Source organism: Ixodes scapularis, unplaced genomic scaffold (genome assembly GCF_016920785.2).
Source record: "Ixodes scapularis isolate PalLabHiFi unplaced genomic scaffold, ASM1692078v2 PGA_scaffold6__148_contigs__length_123643588, whole genome shotgun sequence".
Lineage (NCBI taxonomy): Eukaryota > Metazoa > Arthropoda > Arachnida > Ixodida > Ixodidae > Ixodes > Ixodes scapularis.
The window spans coordinates 105,861,925-105,883,969 of record NW_024609881.1 but is presented as its reverse complement, the minus strand read 5'-3'; the positions used below and the strand labels follow the sequence as shown (position 1 = coordinate 105,883,969).

The following is a 22,045-nucleotide window of genomic DNA, read 5'->3' as shown; positions in this document are numbered from 1 at the left end:
AAAAAAGAAAAAAGAACGCTGAATTTGTTTTGTTTGTTTTTGGAGTGCGCGCTAGCATTGATTTTTATTTATTTGTGTTTGCCTTTAACTTGGCTTCAAAATAAATAAAAAATTGAAGAGGCAGATTTTCGGGCTATGGCAAGAGGAAAGCACTGTAGAAAACCTAGTACTTGTTGGAATACTTTACAGATTTGCGCAGATTTGATGCCCAGAGGCTAGCAGCCGCTCTGGGTGCTTTTTGTCGCTTTCCCAAGACCTCTCCCTGCCGCTTTTCTCATTTGGCTTGCCAACCAGACAACACTGAGGCGGGAATTTTGAACTGCCTTGGGCGGCCACAAAAACGGTTACACTCTGTCGCATCCTACCACGGGTTTTCGCGAAGGCTACAAGCGCGAGCAGGTAGCTTTGGCAGGCGTCAAAACGTTCCAATGAACCGGACATAGATTCTCATGGGCCATGGCCATGGCAGCCATGGCTATTGTTTCCGAATGTGATGCCTGACGGAACTGGAGCGTCACCTGCGTCTTTCTCTTCGGTGTAAATTGGCGCCAACATGTCACACAACACATCCTTGTTCTTTTCTTTCTTTCTTTTTTAACGCGAGCGTTGCCATTTACTTGTGTAGGCCTGCTTGCGTAAGTCTAGTGAGAAGAACGACGCAGGTGACGCAACATAAGCGGCCAAGGTGCTGCATTACGGGTATGACCATCGTCTCAACTGAGGTCAGAGCTCGGGATTTTGGAAGGGAGGCGGGCCAGGTTCAGCGATGGCGCTGAAACGCATCAAAAGGGAGCTGGAAGACCTCAGCAGAGACCCGCCGGCCAACTGCTCCGCGGGACCAATCGACGGCACGGACATGTTCAGCTGGCAAGCGACCATCATGGGCCCCAGCGACAGCCCCTTCGAGGGAGGTGTCTTCAAGCTGAACATCTTCTTTCCCAAGGACTACCCTTTCAAGCCTCCGAAGGTAGGGCGCCAGCAGCAAACCGAGTCGGCCGAAATAGCATTACGTTTTATATTTTGTGTTATTTGATGGAGGTCAACATTTTGAAGCTGCTATTGTTGTCTTTTCTGTGTTGTGGCTTGAGTCACCTGAATGGGCCACACAAGCCATCGCCCGCTTCAAATTGTTCAGCCATATCTACCCGTCCATCCAAAGAAACAGAGCTGTGTCTGGTATCCACTGGCCGTCGTGGTTCAGAGCGTGCTTAGAGCAAGCGCTATTGCTTACCATCTGGCGGGGAAGGCGGTGGCAAATGCACGTTACGCGCGAATTCACCACCAGCAACCATTTCCATTGGCTAGCTCTGCCTCACAGCTCAAGAAGTCAGGATTTAGCAGCACTTGCCTGTAGGCGGGGATTGAACTCATTCCAAGGATCCTGGGCTCAATCTCCACCCCTGTCCGTTTCGATCTGGATGAGTATTCCCGGCATAAATGTTCGCATATCGCTGATGCACGATAATGACCCCAGGCTAGTATTATTATCCCACTTGCAAAATTTATCATCTACAGCAGAGACACCCACTGGGCCGGACTAACACCCCGTGCTGTCTAAACAAATACTGTATAGAGTATTTAAGGAGCGATGATTAAAATTTAGTTAGAAGGCATTAAACAGTCGCTCCGGACCGAGTGAAAAAAGAACATAATCTTTATTAATTGGCCCCGTTAAATTTAGCGAGAAAATTGTGACGTGAGGTCATAGTGTCACGTGACCTGACGTCACATGGCAATTTCCTTGATTTAGCGGGAAATTGGCTTCACAGTTTGAAGTTGTGGTGTCCAGTACCACGACGCCCGTGCATTTACCCGCTAAATTCAGCGGGGAAATGCACGGTGGGACGGATGGACTTGGGGACAAATTTGTGGGATAAAGGGGTTTCGTTAAAAAGCCTTCCATGCCTTAAAGTTGAGCAGCTGATCCGACCTGCAGGGTACTGTATCTAGTAAGCGCATGACAGGACGATGTCAATGTGTTCTGACGGTCGGAGGCACGCTGGGCTGCCTTTCACTTATAGTTCGCAGACAACTCCCCAAACGGTGCTCGTTCAAAAAAAAAAAAATCTTTTTTTGTTTTTGTTTTGTTTTGTTTTTTTACTTTGGTGAAGAAGGAGTTTCTGTTCTCGGCGGTGACTTTCCAGGCGAGCGATCGCTCTCCTTCCGCAAGGGAATGTGAAGCGCTCGACGCAGTGGAACTTTAGGCGATAGCGGCCTTGCGGCAGTCGCGGAACCATTCGCGCTGCTGCGCACATCGCCGCTAGTTCCGTTCCCGCTCTTCTTCCTCCGAAGAAATGTTGCCGCCATCTATGAGTGACGGCAGCAACCAGTTGTCTGGTCGCCGAGGCTGGATCGAAAGCTACCGCCATCTATGAGCGACAGCGGCAACCAGAGTGTTGTGTCGACATTTGTTTGGTACCGGACACGATTCTTGGGGAAACTAACCTTTAACAGCTCCGCTGTAAAAAAAAAGGACAATTAGAAAGATAACTGAGGCTGACATCATCAAAAGTTCCGGTACGGCCGGGGCAGAAAAAGGTATAGCGTACTTTAGCGTACTTGCGATCTGTGACGGGACGTCGGAGTGGTTGATGGTTTTGTGGTTGCGCAGTGTGTATATATACAGTGGTCTTTGATTAAACGTTGAAAGCTAGCGCTCTGTGTTGTTTGTTCTTTCACTGTCCTTGTTCTAAAGCGCAATCATGTTTTCTAATGCACAATGCAAACTCGCCCAACAGTCAGCACTTATTGAGGTTTTTTTTCGTCGGCAAATAAATATATATTTTTTATTATCACTTCTCTACTAACGTGGTGCAGGTATGCTTCGCGACCAAGATCTACCACCCGAACATCAGCAACCACGGCGACATCTGCCTGGACATCCTCAAGTCCCAGTGGTCTCCGGCGCTGTCCATCGCCAAGGTCCTGCTGTCCATCTGCGTCCTCATGTGCGACCCCAATCCGGACGATCCGCTCATGCCCAAGATAGCCTCCATCTACAAGAACGACCGCCTGTCCTACGAGGTCACGGCCCGCGAGTGGACCCGCATGTACGCCATGGAGTGAAGTCAGATTCACGTGACCCCTGTGCCGCATTGGCGGCGGCCACCTTGATTTCGTCTCCGCATTTACTTTCCCTGCCTGTGGGTTTATATTGACCTATAAATAAGCGTAAAGTGTATATTAAAGGTAGGCGACATTGAGACGCAAGTTTTGCTGTGCTGCCCATCTATTCTAGTCTGTTGCAGGAGGACAAGTCCCAAAGCTCTCTGCTCGCTATGCATGGTGGTTTCCTTCTTTTTGCTCGTACACTCTGATAAAATGGAGAGAGCGAAAGGGTTATTGGGAGGAATTTTTGTACTTTGCGCAAATACCGCTTAGAAGGGATCTCCGACGTTAATGACCTATGAAACACGCGTTCGTTTTTCACCCCACGCAATAGAAGTGCCAGAAGAAAAAAAATTATAGAAAAACGAGCTGCGTTCACATCCTCCACTCCCAGCCAAAACAAGCGGCCACGCGATCTGGAGCCGATTATATGCCACCAATGTTGATCATAGCCACGCGCTGGGGTTGGCAAAGCACAGGACACGCGTTGAGTTCCAGACATTGTTATAGCTCGGCTATTGTCGTCGTTGCAGCGATTGGACACGGGCCACCACCCGAATGCTTCTCGAGCTAGTAATTATCACGGGCCCAAATTGAGTGTCCACGCAATGCTCGGGTCCAATCTATGAACCGCATTCAAATATCGTAATTGGGGTGTACTGCGATCCCCACGTTACGTCAAATTTTGCAAAGGACAGATTGAATGAATATGATCACTTTTGTCCTTGAAATTACACCGCAGCAAAGGATTTTCTTGGCCGGTGGCATTGCGTGCGAGTATCTTTGAGTCCCACTAGTGCCAGTAAGCTCGTGTAAAGTGAAAAACATTCCGACTGAATATCGTTGCACCTCTCCTTTAACCTGTGACAGACTACGATTTCTTCAAATGAACGAGCCTGTTTAAGTTTAGAAGTGAAATGCATGGAATGTCCGCTATTCTTCAAATTCCTGCTAGGACCTCGGGCTGATAGAGCTCAGGGATTCAAGGACCCCAAGATGGTATGCACTGGCTTAAATTTCTCACGTACAACGGAGACATCAATCAATCAATCAATCATTTTATTTTTCTTTCACCAAGAAAGAAGGTGGCTGGGGCAAAAAACTGTAACAGGGGCAGCTTGACAAGGTTCCTTGCTCCAAGACCGCAGCGTGCGTACAGGGCATCCTCCACAAAATCACATCTAAAATAAAAACATTCTTCAAGTTCAGATGGGCGAAAAGAGGGTCACAAGACTCCAGTGCAACATGGAACATTAGTTGACACAGTATACACAAGACACGAAGCCTGTAGCATGACTAAAAGCTTATGACATTCAGCTTGTTCAAAAAAGATGGCAGTATGTATGTAATCCAAGGAGAATAGAAGGGTAGGAGAGGGCATGATGTCAGCCGCGTAGCCTCCACAAGCCATGCTCCCTTGACGCGGCGCCATTTTCTTAGACCGCAGCGCCCTCTCAACACATCCGGGAAGCTCAGCAGGTTCGGCGGGGTAAAACGAGACAAAGGGTACGCGCCCGACTCAGCTAGCAGACGACAAACCGGGAGGTTGTCGTTCTCCATCTTTGGGCTGTACCGGACATCCAACTCTCGCTCGTGGCGGTCGTTAGGAAGTGGTTTCCGTTCTTAGAATATTTACGGCTACTCCTAAATCAGCCTTTAGCGCTATGTTGTTTTATTTCAGTAAATGATGAACTAGCGTATTTTTGTTCCGTTACTTCAATAGCAGTGAAGTCAGCCGGCACCTCAACCACTGCGTCTACTGCGCCAGGAGAGCACGTTATTATTTGTTATTCCAGACTTCCACTCATTGTCGCGAAAGGCCTACACCAGTACGAACTTCTCAGAGTAAAACGGCTGCAGCAATGGGATTTACTTTTCGCCGGAGCGACCGGCCACTCTGAGACAGTTTTTCCATTTTTTTTTTATTTATTTCCACGCAGGTAACATCGCAATTAAACTCGGTTAGTCTTTTTATCGAGCATAGCATTACACGATAACTTGCATATCAAAATCCGCGCATCTAGCTGCGCTTGAAATTTCCAAAATGACGTGATTTTGAACTGAGTTTGAACGCCAGCCGGATGTTAGGTACAGCCCACTCGGCGGAGCAGACGGCGCACGGGGGTGAGAGTGGGAGGGCATTTTTTTCTCTCTCCGCTCTTCCCAGTGGAATGGTTTATAAACACTAGTATAAATATATATATTTTTTAATTTAAAATTGCTTTTTGTAGAAAGCATCTATACTTATTTTAGTGCTGTCTTATAAGATACTAGAAGGCGGTAGTAATGTAGGCGTGTTAATCTGACAACATTAAATCGGGCAAAAAGAGCATCTGGTAAAAATAGGACACATTTGCAACCACCCTCACCGCTCATTCACACTGGAAGCGGATCCGCGTTTGCAAAGCGGCTGCGAACGCGGTTGTATAGACGATTGCAAGCTGGGCGACTGGCCGGCGCCATGTCTCTGCTCGAGCAGGCACGCCCGTGCGATTACGAGCTTGCCAAAGCTACGCTCATCCGCGCGTTGCACGCGCTTGCACGCATGGGGCACCACTTGTGGCGCCATGCTTGCAATTGTCTATAAAGATCCAGTACAATTGCACGCGCACTCGATGACATCAAGTGCGCGTGCAATTGCACTGGATCTTTATACAACCGCGTTCGCAAGGCGGTTGCGAACGCGGTTGTATAAAGATCCAGTGCAATTGCACGCGCACTCGATCTTTATACAACCGCGTTCGCAGCCGCTTTGCAAACGCGGATCCGCTTCCAGTGTGAATGAGCGGTTAGAGCTTTGTTTTTGCTGAGTTAGAAGTTCGTTTATAGGGGTATTTCGAATGGTAGTGGTACCCCATACGAGGTGACAATATTGGAAACATGACTGCACGAGGCCGTGAAAAATTAACTTAACAAATGTGGTGAAAACTGTATACGGTATCGGGATAGAGTACCAAGAGCTTTTTCTGGATTTTTTGTATTGTATGTGCTCATTCTATGATAAATTATCTGAAAAGTGTACACTAATATTTTGAAGGGATTTGCTATCTCGATTGCTTCCCTGGACCAGATTAACTTCCTGCTGTTCAAACTCCGATACAACAAATTACCTAATAAGAAATCCAATCAATCAAAATGCATAAACGTGACATGAGCAATCACAAGCACTTCGTTCTAAAAAAAAAGCAAAAAAAAAAATAAAACAAAAATGCCGCCATCGTGTTTTATCTTAGCATGGACTAACTGCGAAGGCTGTGTCACCGCGTGAGCGGCTATAGCCTTGACTGGAGCACTCGCTGCACAAGCGCTCATGCAGCCGCGGGGACTTCATCTAAAGCAACTATATAGTTCGCGCTTTTAGCATGACGAAGTATAGTGGAAGTACATGTATATACTACATCTCGCAAGCATCTGCAGTGCTGACTAAAAAGTCACTAGATCCTGGGAAAGTAACGCGATTCCCTTCCCTGCCTGCTAGTCCAACACAAACAAATACTAACATACGGAGACCAAAACCTCGCAAGGTGATGGGCTAATCGGTCTCCGTTGCTATGACGATCGCCATTTCGGCCCCTTCAAATCTTCGAAGCTTCGAGAGGGTCGTTCTAATCCAGTCGCACCCGAGATCACCATGAAGCATCATCGTACTGAAGGCGTTCTTCGCTTATATAAGCGTCTTTGGCTCTGTATATATGCTATCAACTTATCAATCATGAACATCTCCACGGATCTCTTACAGTTTAATCGTTCTTCTTGAGTATTCAAAAACAGAAACATTATTTTTCAATGCCTCCAAGCACCGACACCACATGTGGTGGTGTTACGAAGATGTACGCTTGTTTCGCCGGTGTGTGGATAGCGAAATCTAGGTATACACGAAACATCTCTATGAAGCTACCTGTCACTAGCGAATTTAGATCGGCTCACCAACAATGGAGAAGTCAAGGAGAAATTGTTATTATTCCAAGGGTCAAAATGGTGACCATAGGAGAAGCCTGGCGTTACTTTCCCACTATCCAGTTACTTTTGTGCTGACCATAGAGTTATTACAATAAACCCTAGAGGCTCAGCTGGCGCTAGTGTCAACGGGACTTCAGGTTGCACATTGAAGCAGACAGCAACCAGTCTATTTTTTCAGTCTTCCTGCGTATTCCTACGGGAAAACGTACATTATATTTTTCTCTTCCCCAGGGGAAAACAGAAACCAGCGTAGTTTCTTTACTCACGCTTGGATTGAGCGGACCCGTTTTGATCTGGATGTGCATCGTACCGGCGTGCGGTCATGTATCACGCTGCTGCGTGGTGCACCTTAAAGACCCCGGGCTAGCGGTCGTACTGCACAGGCTAAATTGCTTATCTACAGTGGGTAACAATGCCACCATGTTCTAGCAGACTAAATTCCTGCTGTTTAAAGAACAAACGACTAATTTTTAGAGCGCAGCTCTTAGGGGCCCGTTTCCAGCCTGAGCGGCGTCGGCGCAACCGGGGGGGGGGGGGGGGGGGGGTCACGTGGCCTCGGGGGTCACGTGACCCCCCCCCCCCCCCCCGAGGTCACACGACTTCCCAGAGGTCACGTGACTTCCGAGGTCACGTGACCCCCTCCCCCGAGATCACGTGACCCCCCCGGGGTCACGTGACTACCCGCAGGTGACGTGACCCCCCTCAGTACCCTTCCCTACTCCTCCTCAAGAGCTGCGCTCCAATTTGGCGTTACAGGGATTTGTAAACGGCTTTCATTTTTTTTTGTTGCTTTTTTAGTGTTTTTTAAAGCTGATTCATTTTGTGTGCTTCATACGTGCCATACGAGGGGGGACCAAAAAGAAACCGAACTAATTCTTCTTTAAGCAGAGCTTTTGCAGTACCGCGTTTTGCCGCCAGGAGTTGATAGAGCGAACATTGCTGAGTCATAAGGCCTAATTACGTCCTCGAAGAAGGTTAGGACTAGTTGCGGCTGGGATTATAGTGAAAAGTGTTTCGTGTGGGCGTCGTTTTTGCAATGTCTGATTTTTGTGAACAGCGTGCGGCGGTTAAATTCTGTTTTTTGCTCGGAAAAATTGGAACAGAAACTATTGAACTGTTAAAAACGGCGTACAAGGACGATTCCATGGGGAAGACTCAAGTGTTTGAGTGGTTTTCCCGTTTCAAGAATGGCGACATGTCAATTGATGACAAACCTCGTTCCGGTCGTCCTTCCATGGCACGAACACATTGAAACGTTGAAAAAATTCGTGCAATCATCAACGAAGATCGACGACGGACCATTGACGAAATTGTGGAGCTGTCGGGAGGGAGTTGGAGTTCATTGCAGCGAATTCTGACAGAAGATTTGGGAATGAAAAGGGTGGCTGCCAAATTCGTGCCACGACTGCTGACTGCTGAACAAAAGCAAGGTCGCGTGGAAGTATGCTGTGCTTTGAAAGAAGAGTCCCGAAGTGGCCCAAACTTTTTTTCAAAGGTTATTACAGGTGACGAAACTTGGTGCTATGGTTACGATCCTGAATCAAAGCAACAATCAAGCCAGTGGAAGACTTCAGGTTCGCCTCGCCCCAAGAAAGCTCGTCAGGTGAAATCAAACATCAAAACAATGCTGATTAGGTTTTTCGATGTGAAAGGAGTCGTCCATTCAGAGTTTGTTCCGCAGGGTCAGACAGTTAACCAGGCTTTCTACTTGGAGGTTTTGAAAAGATTGCGCAACAGTGTGCGGCGGAAGCGGCCCGATTTGTAAGTCGGGTGACAGGTTTTTCCATCATGACAATGCCCCGGCTCACATTGCCTTGTCTGTACGACAATTCTTGACCAAAAATGGTATGACCCCTGTTCCTCTCCCCTCATACTCACCCGACCTTGCCCCGTGCGACTTTTTTTTTGTTTCCTAGAATGAAAAGAGAAATGAAAGGAAAGCGTTTTGCTGACGTTGTTGAGGTGAAGAAAAAAACGACGGAGGCGCTGTCAAGCATCACAAAAGATGAATTTAAACGATGTTTCGACACATGGATTAAAAGATTGGACAAGTGTATTAGTGCAAGTGGACAGTACTTTGAAGGAGATTGAACGTTTGTACTTGAAATGGGAATAAATGAGTGCAAAAAAATTTAGTTCGGTTTCTTTTGGGTCCCCCCTCGTATAATAGCAGTCTGCAACGTCAACATCTATTATATATATTGGGCTATTTTAGCGCAGTGTCCGACGCCACGAATTCTAAAGAAAAACGCTCTGACACATAGTTTTGCACATTCGATTGTAAAACGTTCCAAACTTTTTATTCTGTCACAACACTAAGCAAAATTTGCTCTTCTAATTGAACGCAAAGAGAAAAGGCGTTTGCGTTTTCCCGTAGGAATGCATTACCGGAAGTCAAATTTAGACTGGTTGTTGTCTGCTTGAAAATGCAACAACACACTAGCACCACCTGAACCTCTAGCGTTTATTGTCAATAACTCTATGGTGCTGACAAAAACGCGGGTACGAGCACGTGGTTTTGAATAGCATCCTGCTGAGTGAGGCCAAGTTAGGCTCACACGCCCTTGCCTTTGTCCACACTGCAGAGATTTGTGAGACTTTAGGGGAACGAATTTGGGACTTCCACTGCACGAGCATTCGTGCAGTCAAGGCTCGTTCTAAAGCAACGAGATCGTGCTCACATTGCCCCTGCAGCAATCAAGGTGAATGGGAGAGCGCAAAAACCCCGTACACGCGAAATGGTAAGTGCCACTAATATCGCAATACGCTCACAAAAATCGAGCAGGCCTTCCACATGCAGTTGTCCCCCATAACCAATATCCAATGTACAGTATAAAAAGATTCGTTATCGGCGGGTAAAAACAAGGGGGAAAAGGGGAACGCGGTATAACTCTATTCTTTGTATACCTATCTGGCAGAGATTGAGAGCAACAGACATCTCTTGACCGAATGGACGCCTTATAATCTACAAAGCACGTGCTTGCACTCGACGGCCAGATCAGCGTCAGAGAAGAGATAATGCCCTCTGGCTGGAGATATGGGAGAGCCACAGGCGCTGAAAACCCGAAACCTTCCCCTTCACCAGAGCGTCCTGTGAAACCTCTAAAGGGACACAAGTGCGTTGCACATCTCTGGCAGGATAGACTGACCCCAGAGAAGCTGCTGTCCACATTCTGGAGTTTTACTCATCGGGCCTGGTAAGAAATCACGAACTCCTGCTTTGTGTACTGAGCGCGTGTATAGGTGTATACAGTATTCACTGGCGGCCATGCATAGAGTCCGTTATACTGCTGGGTGCAAGCTTGCGATGGCCTTCCACGACGCTTGTGCCACGTGCATTCCACACCACGAGGACTGCAATTCTTTGAAGATAATTGAGGTATCGTTCTAACTTCTAAGAATGCGCTGGAAATGAAGCGCTCAAATATGGCGTATCGTGAATACCACGTTTATAGACTTTTTGTTTTTTTTTTGTTTCTCTGTCGTTCTCAGTCACGTGGGTTCCGTATCTGGTATGCGGGAAGAAAAAATAATAAAACATTTTAACCTCGAATATGGGAGAAAATACAGGTGAGGCGAAACAAGAGTATGTGACAATCAGGCATTTTTTTTGTAAACACCTTCCAGCGGGGTGGAGAAATGAAAACGATGTTTTACCGCATACCAGAAGTCACAATATCCAAGATGGCTGCGCCCTTGTGGAGAATGTGTATAGCAAGTGCGGTCTAGTATTAATAACAAACAAACAAAAATAAAACGCTCGTTTATAAAACATGAACAGGTAACAAATCAGTAAAGGCTGTTAATTAAACACAAAATCAAGTTAAAAAGCGAAAGAGTCGTGATGTGAGAATGTCTAATAAGCTCTATTTATGCTCCGTTTCACATTAAGTCAGGGTGTAAGATAGGCAGGTGGGGAAACGGCCCATAGAAGCCTACCGCAGCGCCGTGACCGGATTGTGTACTCGTCTGCTTGCGGGTACCCCGACTTGCGACAGATGGCGCTGCGGCGAGAGGAAAAAAATCGGAATCGGATTTGCACGGAACTTCGTGGGAGAGTGCGCAAAATAAACCGAGAGCACGACAGTTCTCTATTGAAAATCCACGAGAAACCATCTCCGTCAGCTTAGCCGGTCGCAACTGGTCGCCCACCTGGAGTGAGAGTTCGCGGTGCTCCACATAGATGGCGCCACACAAAAAGAGAAACCCGAGGGGGACACAATCCGGTCGCTCATTTGGCTCTCGTTTCCCCACCTGTTTATCCTACACCCTGCATTAAGTCGACCGCACCCAACGGTATGCGGAGCCAAAGTTCGTCTGCTTCTTGCAAAGGGGTTGCGATGATGTCAGAACGCCGAGCTCTTATTGGCTGATTGAAATAAAAAAAATAGTGGGTAGACATCGAGGCAGCTAGCATTGGGGTCTACCCACTATCCCTTCAATCATAGCCAATCAGATCTCGGCGTCGTTCTGACGTCACCGCGACTCCTGCGCAAGAAGCAGACGACTTGCTCTCCCCATACGATCGGATGGACCCAATCAAGCAGTGCCAAAAGTGCATCGTCACGGCACCCGTCGTCTTTGTGCGTTTTCTATCAGCCGATCAACCAATCGCGCACAGTAAAATTCGCCACAATCCCGCCCTTTTTTTTTCTTCTTTCTTCGAAACGAAAGTGAAAGCGAACGTGCGTAGGCGAAGCGCGAGTTCGTCTGCTTCTTTTGCGGGAGTTTGGTGACATCAGAAAGCAGAACTTTGATTGGCTCCAACTGAAGGATAGTGGATGACCTAAAAACAAGCCTAGGTACGTAGCCAGGATTTTGTTTCGGGGGGGGGGGGGGGGGGGGCGGCCATGTAAAAATGCTGTATGAGGGGGAGGGGGGAGAGGAGGTCCCAGCAAAATGGAGGATTTCGGGGGGGAGGGGGGGGCAGGCCTCATGCCCCCCCCCCCCCCCCCCCTTCCCTGGCTACGTGCCTGGTCTAGCCAGTATCCTTCGATGAGAGCCAATCATAGCTCGCCGTCTTTTTGACGTCACCGGAACTCCTGCGCACGAAGCAGACGACTTGCTCTTCGCATTACTTGAGAACATTAACAAAATAATGTTACTTCATGTTCGCTTCGATATGGCGACCAGCTCAGATGCTCGTTCGTGTATCTCAGAAAGAAAAGTTACTTTTCGTAGGATGTAAGTTGATCGCAACAAATATTTTTTTTCTTCTCTTTACACAACGGCGTATGTGGGTGGAAGGTTGCCCGACGAGACTTTTTGTAACGTTGCGCCTTCCGACAATAGGGAGTTTTAGAATAACGTACGCAATTTCAGCGCACGCTAGCGCTAAATTTAGCGCTTGCGTTAGCGCACGTTTACGCAAGAGAGTTTTAGAAGAGCGTTTCTTCGTCGCGACGCAAAAGCCCAAGCATCTCGCGCTTGCAAAGCCACCAAGATAGTCACAATTTTTATTTCACACACGAAACGCTGTGACTTGAGAAAAAACAAGTTTTTTTTTTCGGCCCAGAGTAACATTTTAGATTTGTTTAAACATGAGAATGCGACGCGAGCGATCGTTTGGTCGTGTCCGCTTGCGTCGCCTCGGCAAGACGTGTCACGTGTACTGATCTTTGCACACTGTACTTTCGCCGAGAAATGTTCGCGCGTCGGAAGCATCAGTTGCCGGTGATCGTTGCCCACCTTACTGGGCTTTCCAAACTGAGCGCAGTGCCGTCCCGTATGGAAAATCGCAGTCGCGAGGATGCCGCCGACGTCGCCTTCACGACGCCGACAAAGCGGCCGCAGCGGTGGTCCTGGGGGCCGCCATTTTTTAACTGTGCTTTTCTTGGATTTAGCCAACTTCTCATTACGAATCCTCCTTAGAGGAGCGCAAAGACTTAAAAAAAAAAAATAGCGCGCACAAAACGGGATCAGCGTTCGGCGCATGCGTAGTGGCGACGGCGCTATTGTTTGCGTACGCAAAAGTTTAGCGTACGCTATTCTAAAACTCCCTAATAAGTAGCGAGGATTTACTCGCCTTGCTGCCTTTCCTTTCAATAGGGAGTTTTCGTAGATCGTTTCCGCTGTCCCGCAACGCTCTCCGCAACGATACCCGGAACTCTACAGTCAACACCATCGGCGCGCAGACGCCGTGGCGCCTTTTTCGTTGCGGAGGGCTTAGCGGAGGTGGAATCGCGATCTACAGAAACTCCCTAATGTGAATTTGCAAACACGAGCCCAAAGTGAAACCTAAAACGGCCGAACGATTCTATATCCATGTCCTTCACACACACGTATCAGCGACAGCGCGAGCCTACACCGACTATCAAGAACACTTTACAGCGCGGAGCTCAAGATAAGCTATTATCTAGCCTATATCGGAAATGCTAATGGCATCGAAAATGAGAGCGCTTTGGTACGCATGCAAGTAAAAAAAAAAAAGTCTTACTCACTGAACCCTTAAAAAAATTCCATCGACTTTCCCACAAAGCGTTACGACAAAACAATAGACCCGCTTTTCAAAACCCTATCAGGTAACATTGGCGGTCGCCATTTCATGGGCACGATGCGCATGATTGAACCCGAGTCCTCGCCGAATGCTGACGTCACACTCGTGACCAATCCGCGCTCTTGGTACGTGCCCAAACAAAGGCGAACTTGGATGATTCACGCCGCGTCCACAGGATGGTGCGTACTTTTGAAAAGGGTGGAAGCCAGAGTTGCGCGTTTATCCCCGTAGCGCCGTCGTTCCTGCACGGCATATTGATCCTGCTCCTCACATGACTGAATTCGGCGAATAGCGGCGCCGCGCGTTCGAGGCGCGCGGCGCGCTCAAAAGCAAGGGAATGTACTGTCGGGCACCGTGCTGCGGCCACAAGTGCGGCCACCGGGCGGCCATCTTGCATATCGAAAAATTGCCTTTTTTGGAGCGTTGCAGAGGCTGGCGGGAGCGAGCTGAAGACACGGTTTCTATCCGTTCATCGTCATTCGCCGAAGAAAAAAAGTGAAAGCCGCTTACAACTCCCTGTAACGCCGAATTAGAGCGCAGCTCTTGAGGAGGAGGAGGGAAGGGCACTGGGGGGGGGGGGTTAAACTAACCAGGGGGGGGGTCACGTGACCCCCAATGCCGATGATGTCATCACTGACGTCACTGATGACGTCATCAGTGACGATGACGATGCGGGTACCGATGACGTCATTAGTGACGTCACTGATGACTTCACCAGTGATGATGACGATGACGATGCGAATGCCGGTGACTACATCAGTGACGTCACTGATGACGTCATCAGTGATGATGACGATGCGGATGTCGGTAACGTCATCAGTGATGATGACGATGACAATGCGGATGCCGGTGACGTCATCAGTGATGATGACGATGACGATGTGGATGCCGGTGACGTCATCAGTGATGATGGCGATGACGATGTGGATGCCGGTGACGTCATCAGTGACGATGAGGTCATCGGGGGGTCACGCGACATCGGCGGGGGTCACGTGACCTCGGGGGGTCACGTGACCTCGAGGAGGGGGTCACGTGACCTCAGGGGAGTCACGTGACTTCGGGGGTCACGTGACCTCGGGGGGTCACGTGCTCCCCACGAGGTCACGTGACCCCGATGGGGGGCTCGCGCGATGCATTATGGGACCTTTCCCATGATGCACCGCACGGTTACGCCGACGGCGACGCCGACGCCGCTCAAGCCGGAAACGGGCCCCTAAGAGCTGCGCTCTAAAAAAAAATTGGGTTGTGTGGTATGTTTACACAGCCCAGAACTTGGTCTGCCTCACGCAGGGGCGACGAGTCTCCCAGCTGTAGATGAGCAATTTAGCCAGTGCAGTACAACCGCTAGCCTGGGGTTTTTAACGTGCACCACGCAGTAGTGATACACGACCGCACGCCGGTACGATGCTCATCCAGATCGAAACGGGCAGGGGTGGGGATATTCGCCGAAGAAGTTTCTTGAAGCCCTGTGAAAACGGTGAGACTTGCCTTTGATAACACGTGGAAATTTTGAAAAAAGCGCGCGTTGCTACAGGAAAAAGGCACAACTCATCGAAAGCAAGTTTCGCCGGTCTCGCGACGTGATCGAAGCTTCCTCGGCACGCAGAAGTGCTGTGTCTCTGTGCCTTCGCACGCTTGGATACCGATTAAGAACCAACGCCGTGCGGATGTGTTTTGCCAGTGCAATAGGAGGTATTCACTGGACGCCATATTTGAGGGCGATGTTTAGAGCGCATGCTCAGAACGAGCTCACATTTATAGACGCTTCGCAGCAGCTGTGCATGGACGCCGCCATAACTGACCTTCAGTTTTTGTTTCCTCTTATTCCGTTTATTTCACTTCATGATTACCATAGCAGGCCAGGTTATTGCCATTTTAAGTGTTACTGTGTCCTTTTCTAAAGAATCGGCCTTTGTAGAGGATTGTCAACTACCGTTTCAGTTGCTCGGCATCTCTGTAAGACAAGAGAAGGTCAGCAATGGCGGCTGTAATTTGGCGCGTGTGTAAAGCGTCTATAGCTTGCTAAGACCGGCAACCTTGATGGTGCTAAATGCACGCTCCAAAAGGACTGCGGAAGCTCGCCGTCAGCACGCGCCCAGCAGCAGCGCACACGGATATGGCCGCCAGTGAATACTCCCTATATGCGTGAAGCCGTATGTGCCTCTGGAGCAGCGTTTTACTTTACTCTGTAGACTGTATTTGTAACTTGTGGCACTCGCGGTCCAGAAACGAGCTTGACCCAGTGTCGATTGGCGACGGAAGGAAAAGGGGGGGGGGGGGGGGGGGGGGTGTTTCGTGGCGGTGGCGCGTTTCTTTGTTTTGTTTACTATACCCTTCAAGAACTTACCTTGCCCCACAGCGTTGCTCTGTCTGTGCTGCCACATGATCCATTAGAGTAAATTTACAACATACCCATGGTTAATAATGCATAATAGCAACCGCGTAGATATCTTTTCCCCTTTATTGACAGCAACTCGCCGGAACAGCTGGACGATCTCGAACTACGCGGCCTATATATGATGCAAAGATGCATCTACGCGCGACAAACCTTCAAAACTTTGCCGCCGCGTCAATTCTTGATCGGTATCCAAGCGTGCGAAGGCACAGAGATACACCACTTCGGAGCGCCAAGGAGCTTTGATCACGCAGCGCGCGACCGACGAAACTTGCTTTCGACGGGGTGAGAATTTTACCTGCGACGCTTCGCTTCCACGTCCTCTCAAAGACAAGTCGCACCGTTTTCACAGGGCTTTAAGAAACTTCTTCGGCGAATGACGACGAACGAGTAGAAAACTTGTCTTCAGCACGCTGCCAGCCACCCTCCGCTCGCAAAAACGCGATTTTGCTGCATGCAAGATGGCCGTCCAGTGGCCGCGCTCGCGGAGCGGGGAAGCGCGGTCCAGCAGTTGTCACAGAGATCACTGTAGCCGACGCTACGAGCTCAACGGACGAATCAGACAGCGTCACAAGCGCACCATCATGGTGTTCCTCAAGTTTCTGTACGTCTTTTCTTTTACCACTGAATCAATCAAAAAGAGAAAAAGACCTAATGACTTCCGTTTTTATGCTTTTTAGATTGGTCCTATTAGCTCGTACCGTTGGCCGTGTCTTGACAGAAGCTGACTCGAAGTCTAAGTGCTTTGCGCTGGAGTATGCGGAGAGCAAGCAAGTCGTCTGCTTCAAGCGCAGAAGTTGCAGTGACTTCAGAACAACGCCAAGCTCTTATTGGCTGATCGAAAAAAAAAACAACAAAAAACAGTGGGTAGATCTCAATGCTAGTTCCTCTCAGGTCTACCCACTTATTATTATATTTTTTTTTCAATGAGGCAATAAGAGTATAGCATCGTTCTGACGTTAGCGCAATTCCTGCGCAAAAAGCAGACGACTTGCTTCCGCATACGCATCAACTCAACTCTGACGTCACGGCACTGCGGTGGCGCTGCTGTCGGCACTGCGCATGCGCAAAAACTTCCCTTCTCGGGAATCTGGCTTGTGCGCACGCGCAGTCAAACGCTGACTTGTTTGTAACCAGAATGTTGGTCTGTATATACGCTCCACATTTCTTTAAAGTGTAGTTTTGTTTACCCTCCGGCCATTTGTGAATGATGTTGTACGAAGCGTCTTTGTTGCCGCAGGATCAAGACGAAAGATGCTCAAGGTCCTGGTGCTCGCTGCCCTTTTGGTGTCAACCTTAGCTCTTGACGCTTGGGTCGAGTTGAAAGTGGTCCCCGCTAGCTTCGAGATCAAAAGGGGGAAACCGGGCGACACTGCCGTGGCATGGGGATCCTTCGACAACAAGATCAACGAAACAGGGTAGGTTCCCCGTGCAACACTTTCAGAACAAAAAAACAAAAGGGTATATAGTCTGACACTCTTTGTCTCATAAATACACCGCAAAACTTCAGTTCAACATACAGCGCACCGACGTCGAACCGACGGTATATCAACTTTCACGAGCGACTTGATAGCCGAGTGGTATACCACTTATTAAAACAGCTAATGTACCTTTTTACTAACTGCAAAAAAAAAAAAAAAAACTGTTTTTTTTTTGTGCAAAATCTAGACAAAGACCACTGAAAAAAAAAAGTTTTTCTTTTCTGTAGTCTTTGTCACGTATTTTAGCTGTTTATTAAGGTATATAGCACCGGTATCAAGCCCCTCGTTAAAAGTTTAAATACATTATTTCAACGTTCGGTGCGTTGCACATCGAACCGAAGTTTTGGGGTGTATCGTATGGGACCAAAGGGGTGTAAGGATACACCCTTTTTTCTGAGAGTGCGCTATCTATAGGGTGTCTATACAATGAATCTTAGTGCTATAAAACGAGCCAGAAAAACCTACGCCTCCACATAAGAGTTTCAAACCTTCTCCGAAGGTGCATTTAGGTTGAGCACTCCTGGTGAAAGTTCAAAGCGTGGCTTCTCTCTTGTGCAAAAATGACGCCAATAAACTTGACGAAAATAATCCCTGGAGAAGGGGAACAAGAGGGACAAAGGACAAACACAAATCTCCGAACACAGCTAGGTGACTGGTGAGCGACCGAAAAAATCCGCCTGGTCCGGGTATTGAACCCGGGACCTCTCCATTATAAGTGGAGCGCTCTACCAACTGAGCTAACCAGGGGTTAGACGTCAGTATGGTTTTATCAGCTGCCGCCAGTCTAACACCAACAAGGGTGAAGCTTACAATTTTAAGGCAATGATTATAATGCAATTAAATGCAAAGGGGCAAGCGAGCTGGACAAGAATGACGAAAATAATCCCTGGAGAAGGGGAACTAGAGGGACAAAGGACAAACACAAATCTCCGAGCACGGTGTTTGGGATATGCACGCCAAATAACTGTTGCATCAATAAATTAACCTGGAGCTTTACAAACAGTTTTCATGCGTACATCTGCAGAACGCTGTTCACACAGTCACTGTAAATAATCGTAAATGCATGTTAAAAAAAAAAGTTTGGGCAGCATATACGTATGATTACGTGGTACGTACGCAAAAAGAAAAATAAGAGAATGCTCAGCATTTTAAGTTATATATATATATATATATATATATATATATATATATATATATATATAACCGACTTTCCGATGTGATATAGACTATAGTGAATGGCCCAGGAGAGCCGCTGCAGCATAGAAAGGCAACATACTGTGAAATGGAAGCTCGCGCGGCGCCTTGTGTATAATGAATGAGGTTATACGCTATGAATATGTACAATATATTGTGAGACTTTGGGAATAAGAAAAATGTTTAATGAATGAAAATAAAGTAAATAATGGAGGGATGGCTGAGTGAAGGCTGATGGCTGGTCATGGCTGGCTGGCGTTCTTCTACTTCTTCGTCTTTACCTGTCTCTGAGGCCATATGAGGCAAGTCCGGCGCTGTGGGCAGGCACGCTGCTCACATCCGACCTCCTTTTTTTTTTTTGAGCTTTTGCATAGTCTTTTTTGTCAATATTTTTAACGCTGGGACTAGGCTTGGCATGGGAAGACGGAGTTTGGCACATGGAGCGGGGTCCGAGAGGACGAAATTCGAGGGGACTGAGTCCGAGAGAATGGCCGGGGTCCGGCCGGGTCCCTTATGAGTCCGTCTCGGGCTCTGTTTTGCATTGAAATTGTTACAGGGACAAATCTTAATCCTGTGGTCGTTTCGGTTGTGTCCGGTGGCGTTGTGGTCTCTGGTCTGTTGGGTGGGCTGTGGAGCTTGCGTTCCGGTTCAATGAGGGCACGGCTTGCATACTCAGTGAAAATCTCTTTGCCATTCTGCCTCTGAGAAAGGACAGCACCAAGGGCTGTGGCTGCACCATCTGTAGCAACAGGTGTTGGCGCAACTGCATCGAAGTGTCCAAGGATTAGCGCCGAGGTGAGGGCTGCACGAAGGGTCTCAAATGCTTGTTGACACTCCAGTGTCCATTTGAACTTAGGTCTTCGAATAACAGCCTGCAGGGGGGCAGCAATCTTCGAAAATTTTCTAACGAATCTCCTGTAAAAGTTGGCTGTCAGAACGCAGGAGAGCAGTTGCTTTGAGGTCAATGGTGCAGGGATGCCTAGCACGGCTTCAACTCTGGAGGGGTCCGGCTCTTTTCCTTTTTCAGAAATCAAGAAGCCAAGAAACTTTACAGAGGGCATGGCAAACTTGCATTTCGGTAACGAAATCTTGAAGCCGGCTTGTTGGAGAAGACTCATAGTCTCATCCAAAAGGTCCAAGAATTCCAAGAATTCAACAGCAAACACAATGATGTCATCCAAGTATGTCCTGACTCCTGACTTGGTCTGTCTAGGTTTCAAACTTGTAAAAACTTTGTTCATTGCCTGTTGGAATGTTGCTGGTGCGTTTTTCAATCCAAAGGGCATTCGGGTCCATTTGAAGGTACCATGATGTGTAATGAACGTAGTCTTGTCTTGGTCGGACTCCCTGACACGAATTTGCCAGTAGGCAGAGCACAAGTCCAGGACTGCGAACAAAGAGCATCCCGCAAGATCGTCTAGGATGTCGTCGGCCCGGGGAAGCGGTTGCAGGACGTTGATCGTCATATTGTTTAATGGGATGTAGTTGACACACAGTCTCTTCTTATTTTTCTGTGTGACCACAATGGCTGGAAATCCCCATGGTCCCGAGGATGGCTTGACGATACCCTTGTCGAGAAGCGTGACGACCTGGGTCTCGAGGAATTGTCTATCCGTCGCCGTGTAGCGATATGGCTGTCGTCCATATGGTTTTGCCTCAGGTACAAGGTCAATTTGATGTTCAATGCCTTCATAGAGGCCAAGGTCGAAAGGGTCACGCGGGAAGAGGTCAGTGTGAAGGAGCAAGATTTGTTTCACATCGTGTTGTTGTTTAATCGTGAGCTGGGAGCCGATGCAAACGCCATCAAGAGTAGTTTCACTTGATACGGATGCACATGAATGTGAGCCATATATGAGACTTTGATTTGGTGATGCGGTTGCCGCTAGTTGTGGTGGAGCAGAGGTTGAGGGCTCATGACAACAGGCTGCGTTGTTCAGCTCACTCCATAGTGGTGCATCCTCGTCGGGCTCATGTTTGGTCTGCAGATGCTCGGCCGTAGCATGCGGAGGATCAAACTGCGAGAGAGCTGACCGTGTGAGGATCACGGCGTTGGACATCCTTGGTAAAAGTTCTTCTCTACATTGTACAACCGTGTTTCTGTTGGGTTGGCAAATGATAGGCAACTCTGGAGGCCTAATGTGAAGCTCGGGTTGTGCGATGCGGAACCAGTCTTCTCCCAATATGAGAGGTAAGGCGTTTCTTTCAAGGACTGCTGCTTCGACTGTGGCTGACATTGGTCCAATTGCAATCAGGAGTGGGACCACACCTTTTGGAGTGACGGAAGCGCCGCCAACGACGAGCAATGGTGGTTTCGTCCATGGCAGTAGGGCGAGTTCGTTGACAAGGCTTGCAGTGATGACTGTTATGCTGGAACCACTGTCAGGAAAGGCGCTTACTGTGCCAACTCCAGTTATGTGAGCTGGAACGACTGGGCACTTCAGCTTAGAACCATGCAAGACGTCTAGCTGGCTCACTAGAGCTGTAGGTTCATGTGATGGCTTCGGCTTGGACTGATTTGGAGGCTGTTTTGGCTTGTTACACTTGCTTGCGAGATGGCCAGGCTGTTTGCAATTGTAGCAGATGGCTTCTTTGATGTCTTGTCCCGGTCGGTATGCTGGGGAACCATATTTTGTGGAAATTGTGTTGTACCTGGCTTCCTGTTGGTCTGAAGGCATATCCGCGATGCGCGTACGGCCAGTTTGTGATGTACTAGGCGTACAATTGAAGTGTGTGGTTGAGCCGCTCGCTGTGAAACGTCCATCCCGGGCTGGCTTTGGGAATGTGGGCGTGCGGGCCAGACGGGAATGGTCTATCGTTTGGTCCACTTCGGACACGATGTTGAGGAAGTCGTCCACTGTTCGGGGTCGGTGGACAGCAATGGATGTGGCGATCTGATCATCACGAATGCCTTGAACAAGGTATTCAATACGTTCCTTGTCAGTGATGGGGACTGGACATCGCGACATGATCTTGAGCTTGGCGAAGGCATACTGCTGTAGGCTATCGCCAGGTTTCTGGGTGAGGGCTGTTACCTTCTGTTGCCACTGAATGAGCGAAAGTTGCTCGCCGAATTGTTCTTTCAGTCCGGCTTTTCAAATGGTCCAGGTGGTAAGTTGTCGCCCTGTTGACGCATGCCAGTCAGCTGCGACACCAGAGTGTCGAACCGATATTTTTATTGGTTCGGTTCGGGTTCGGGTTCACGGCTTTCGGTTCAGTTCCGGTTCAGTTCCGGGGCGCAAAAAATAACGGTTCAAACCGGTTCGAACCGGTTCGAACCGGTTTGAACCGCTAAATTGAGAATATATTTTCCGCGTTGTTCTGTCAATAGGCGCTATTTAGGCCGTGAAACTAACTGCTGTAAACGATCTGATTTTTGCGAGGACCTTTTTTTGAGAATTTCGCGAATCGCCT

General features: G+C 48.4%; 2 protein-coding genes and 1 non-coding gene across 3 annotated transcripts in view; 2 read left to right on the top strand and 1 right to left on the bottom strand.

Annotated features, from left to right (window-relative positions):
- Positions 1 to 766: 766 nt before the first annotated feature.
- LOC115326523 (ubiquitin-conjugating enzyme E2-17 kDa-like) lies at positions 767 to 3,066 on the top strand. Its single transcript, XM_029987431.3, has 2 exons — positions 767 to 967; positions 2,818 to 3,066. The coding sequence occupies exons 1-2, from the start codon at positions 767 to 769 to the stop codon at positions 3,064 to 3,066; spliced, it is 450 nt and encodes a 149-aa protein (XP_029843291.1).
- Positions 3,067 to 10,061: 6,995 nt separating this feature from the next.
- LOC8033190 (putative phospholipase B-like 2) overlaps positions 10,062 to 22,045 on the top strand; it is a 31,683-nt gene continuing 19,699 nt past the window's right edge. The window contains exons 1-2 of the mRNA XM_029987344.4: positions 10,062 to 10,265; positions 17,200 to 17,377. Of these exons, the coding sequence (XP_029843204.2) occupies positions 17,214 to 17,377 (164 nt within the window). The 5' untranslated portion in view covers positions 10,062 to 10,265; positions 17,200 to 17,213. The remainder of the gene's footprint in view (positions 10,266 to 17,199; positions 17,378 to 22,045) is intronic.
- Positions 18,115 to 18,187, bottom strand: Trnai-uau. The gene has a single exon. It is a non-coding gene; the product is annotated as a tRNA-Ile (tRNA).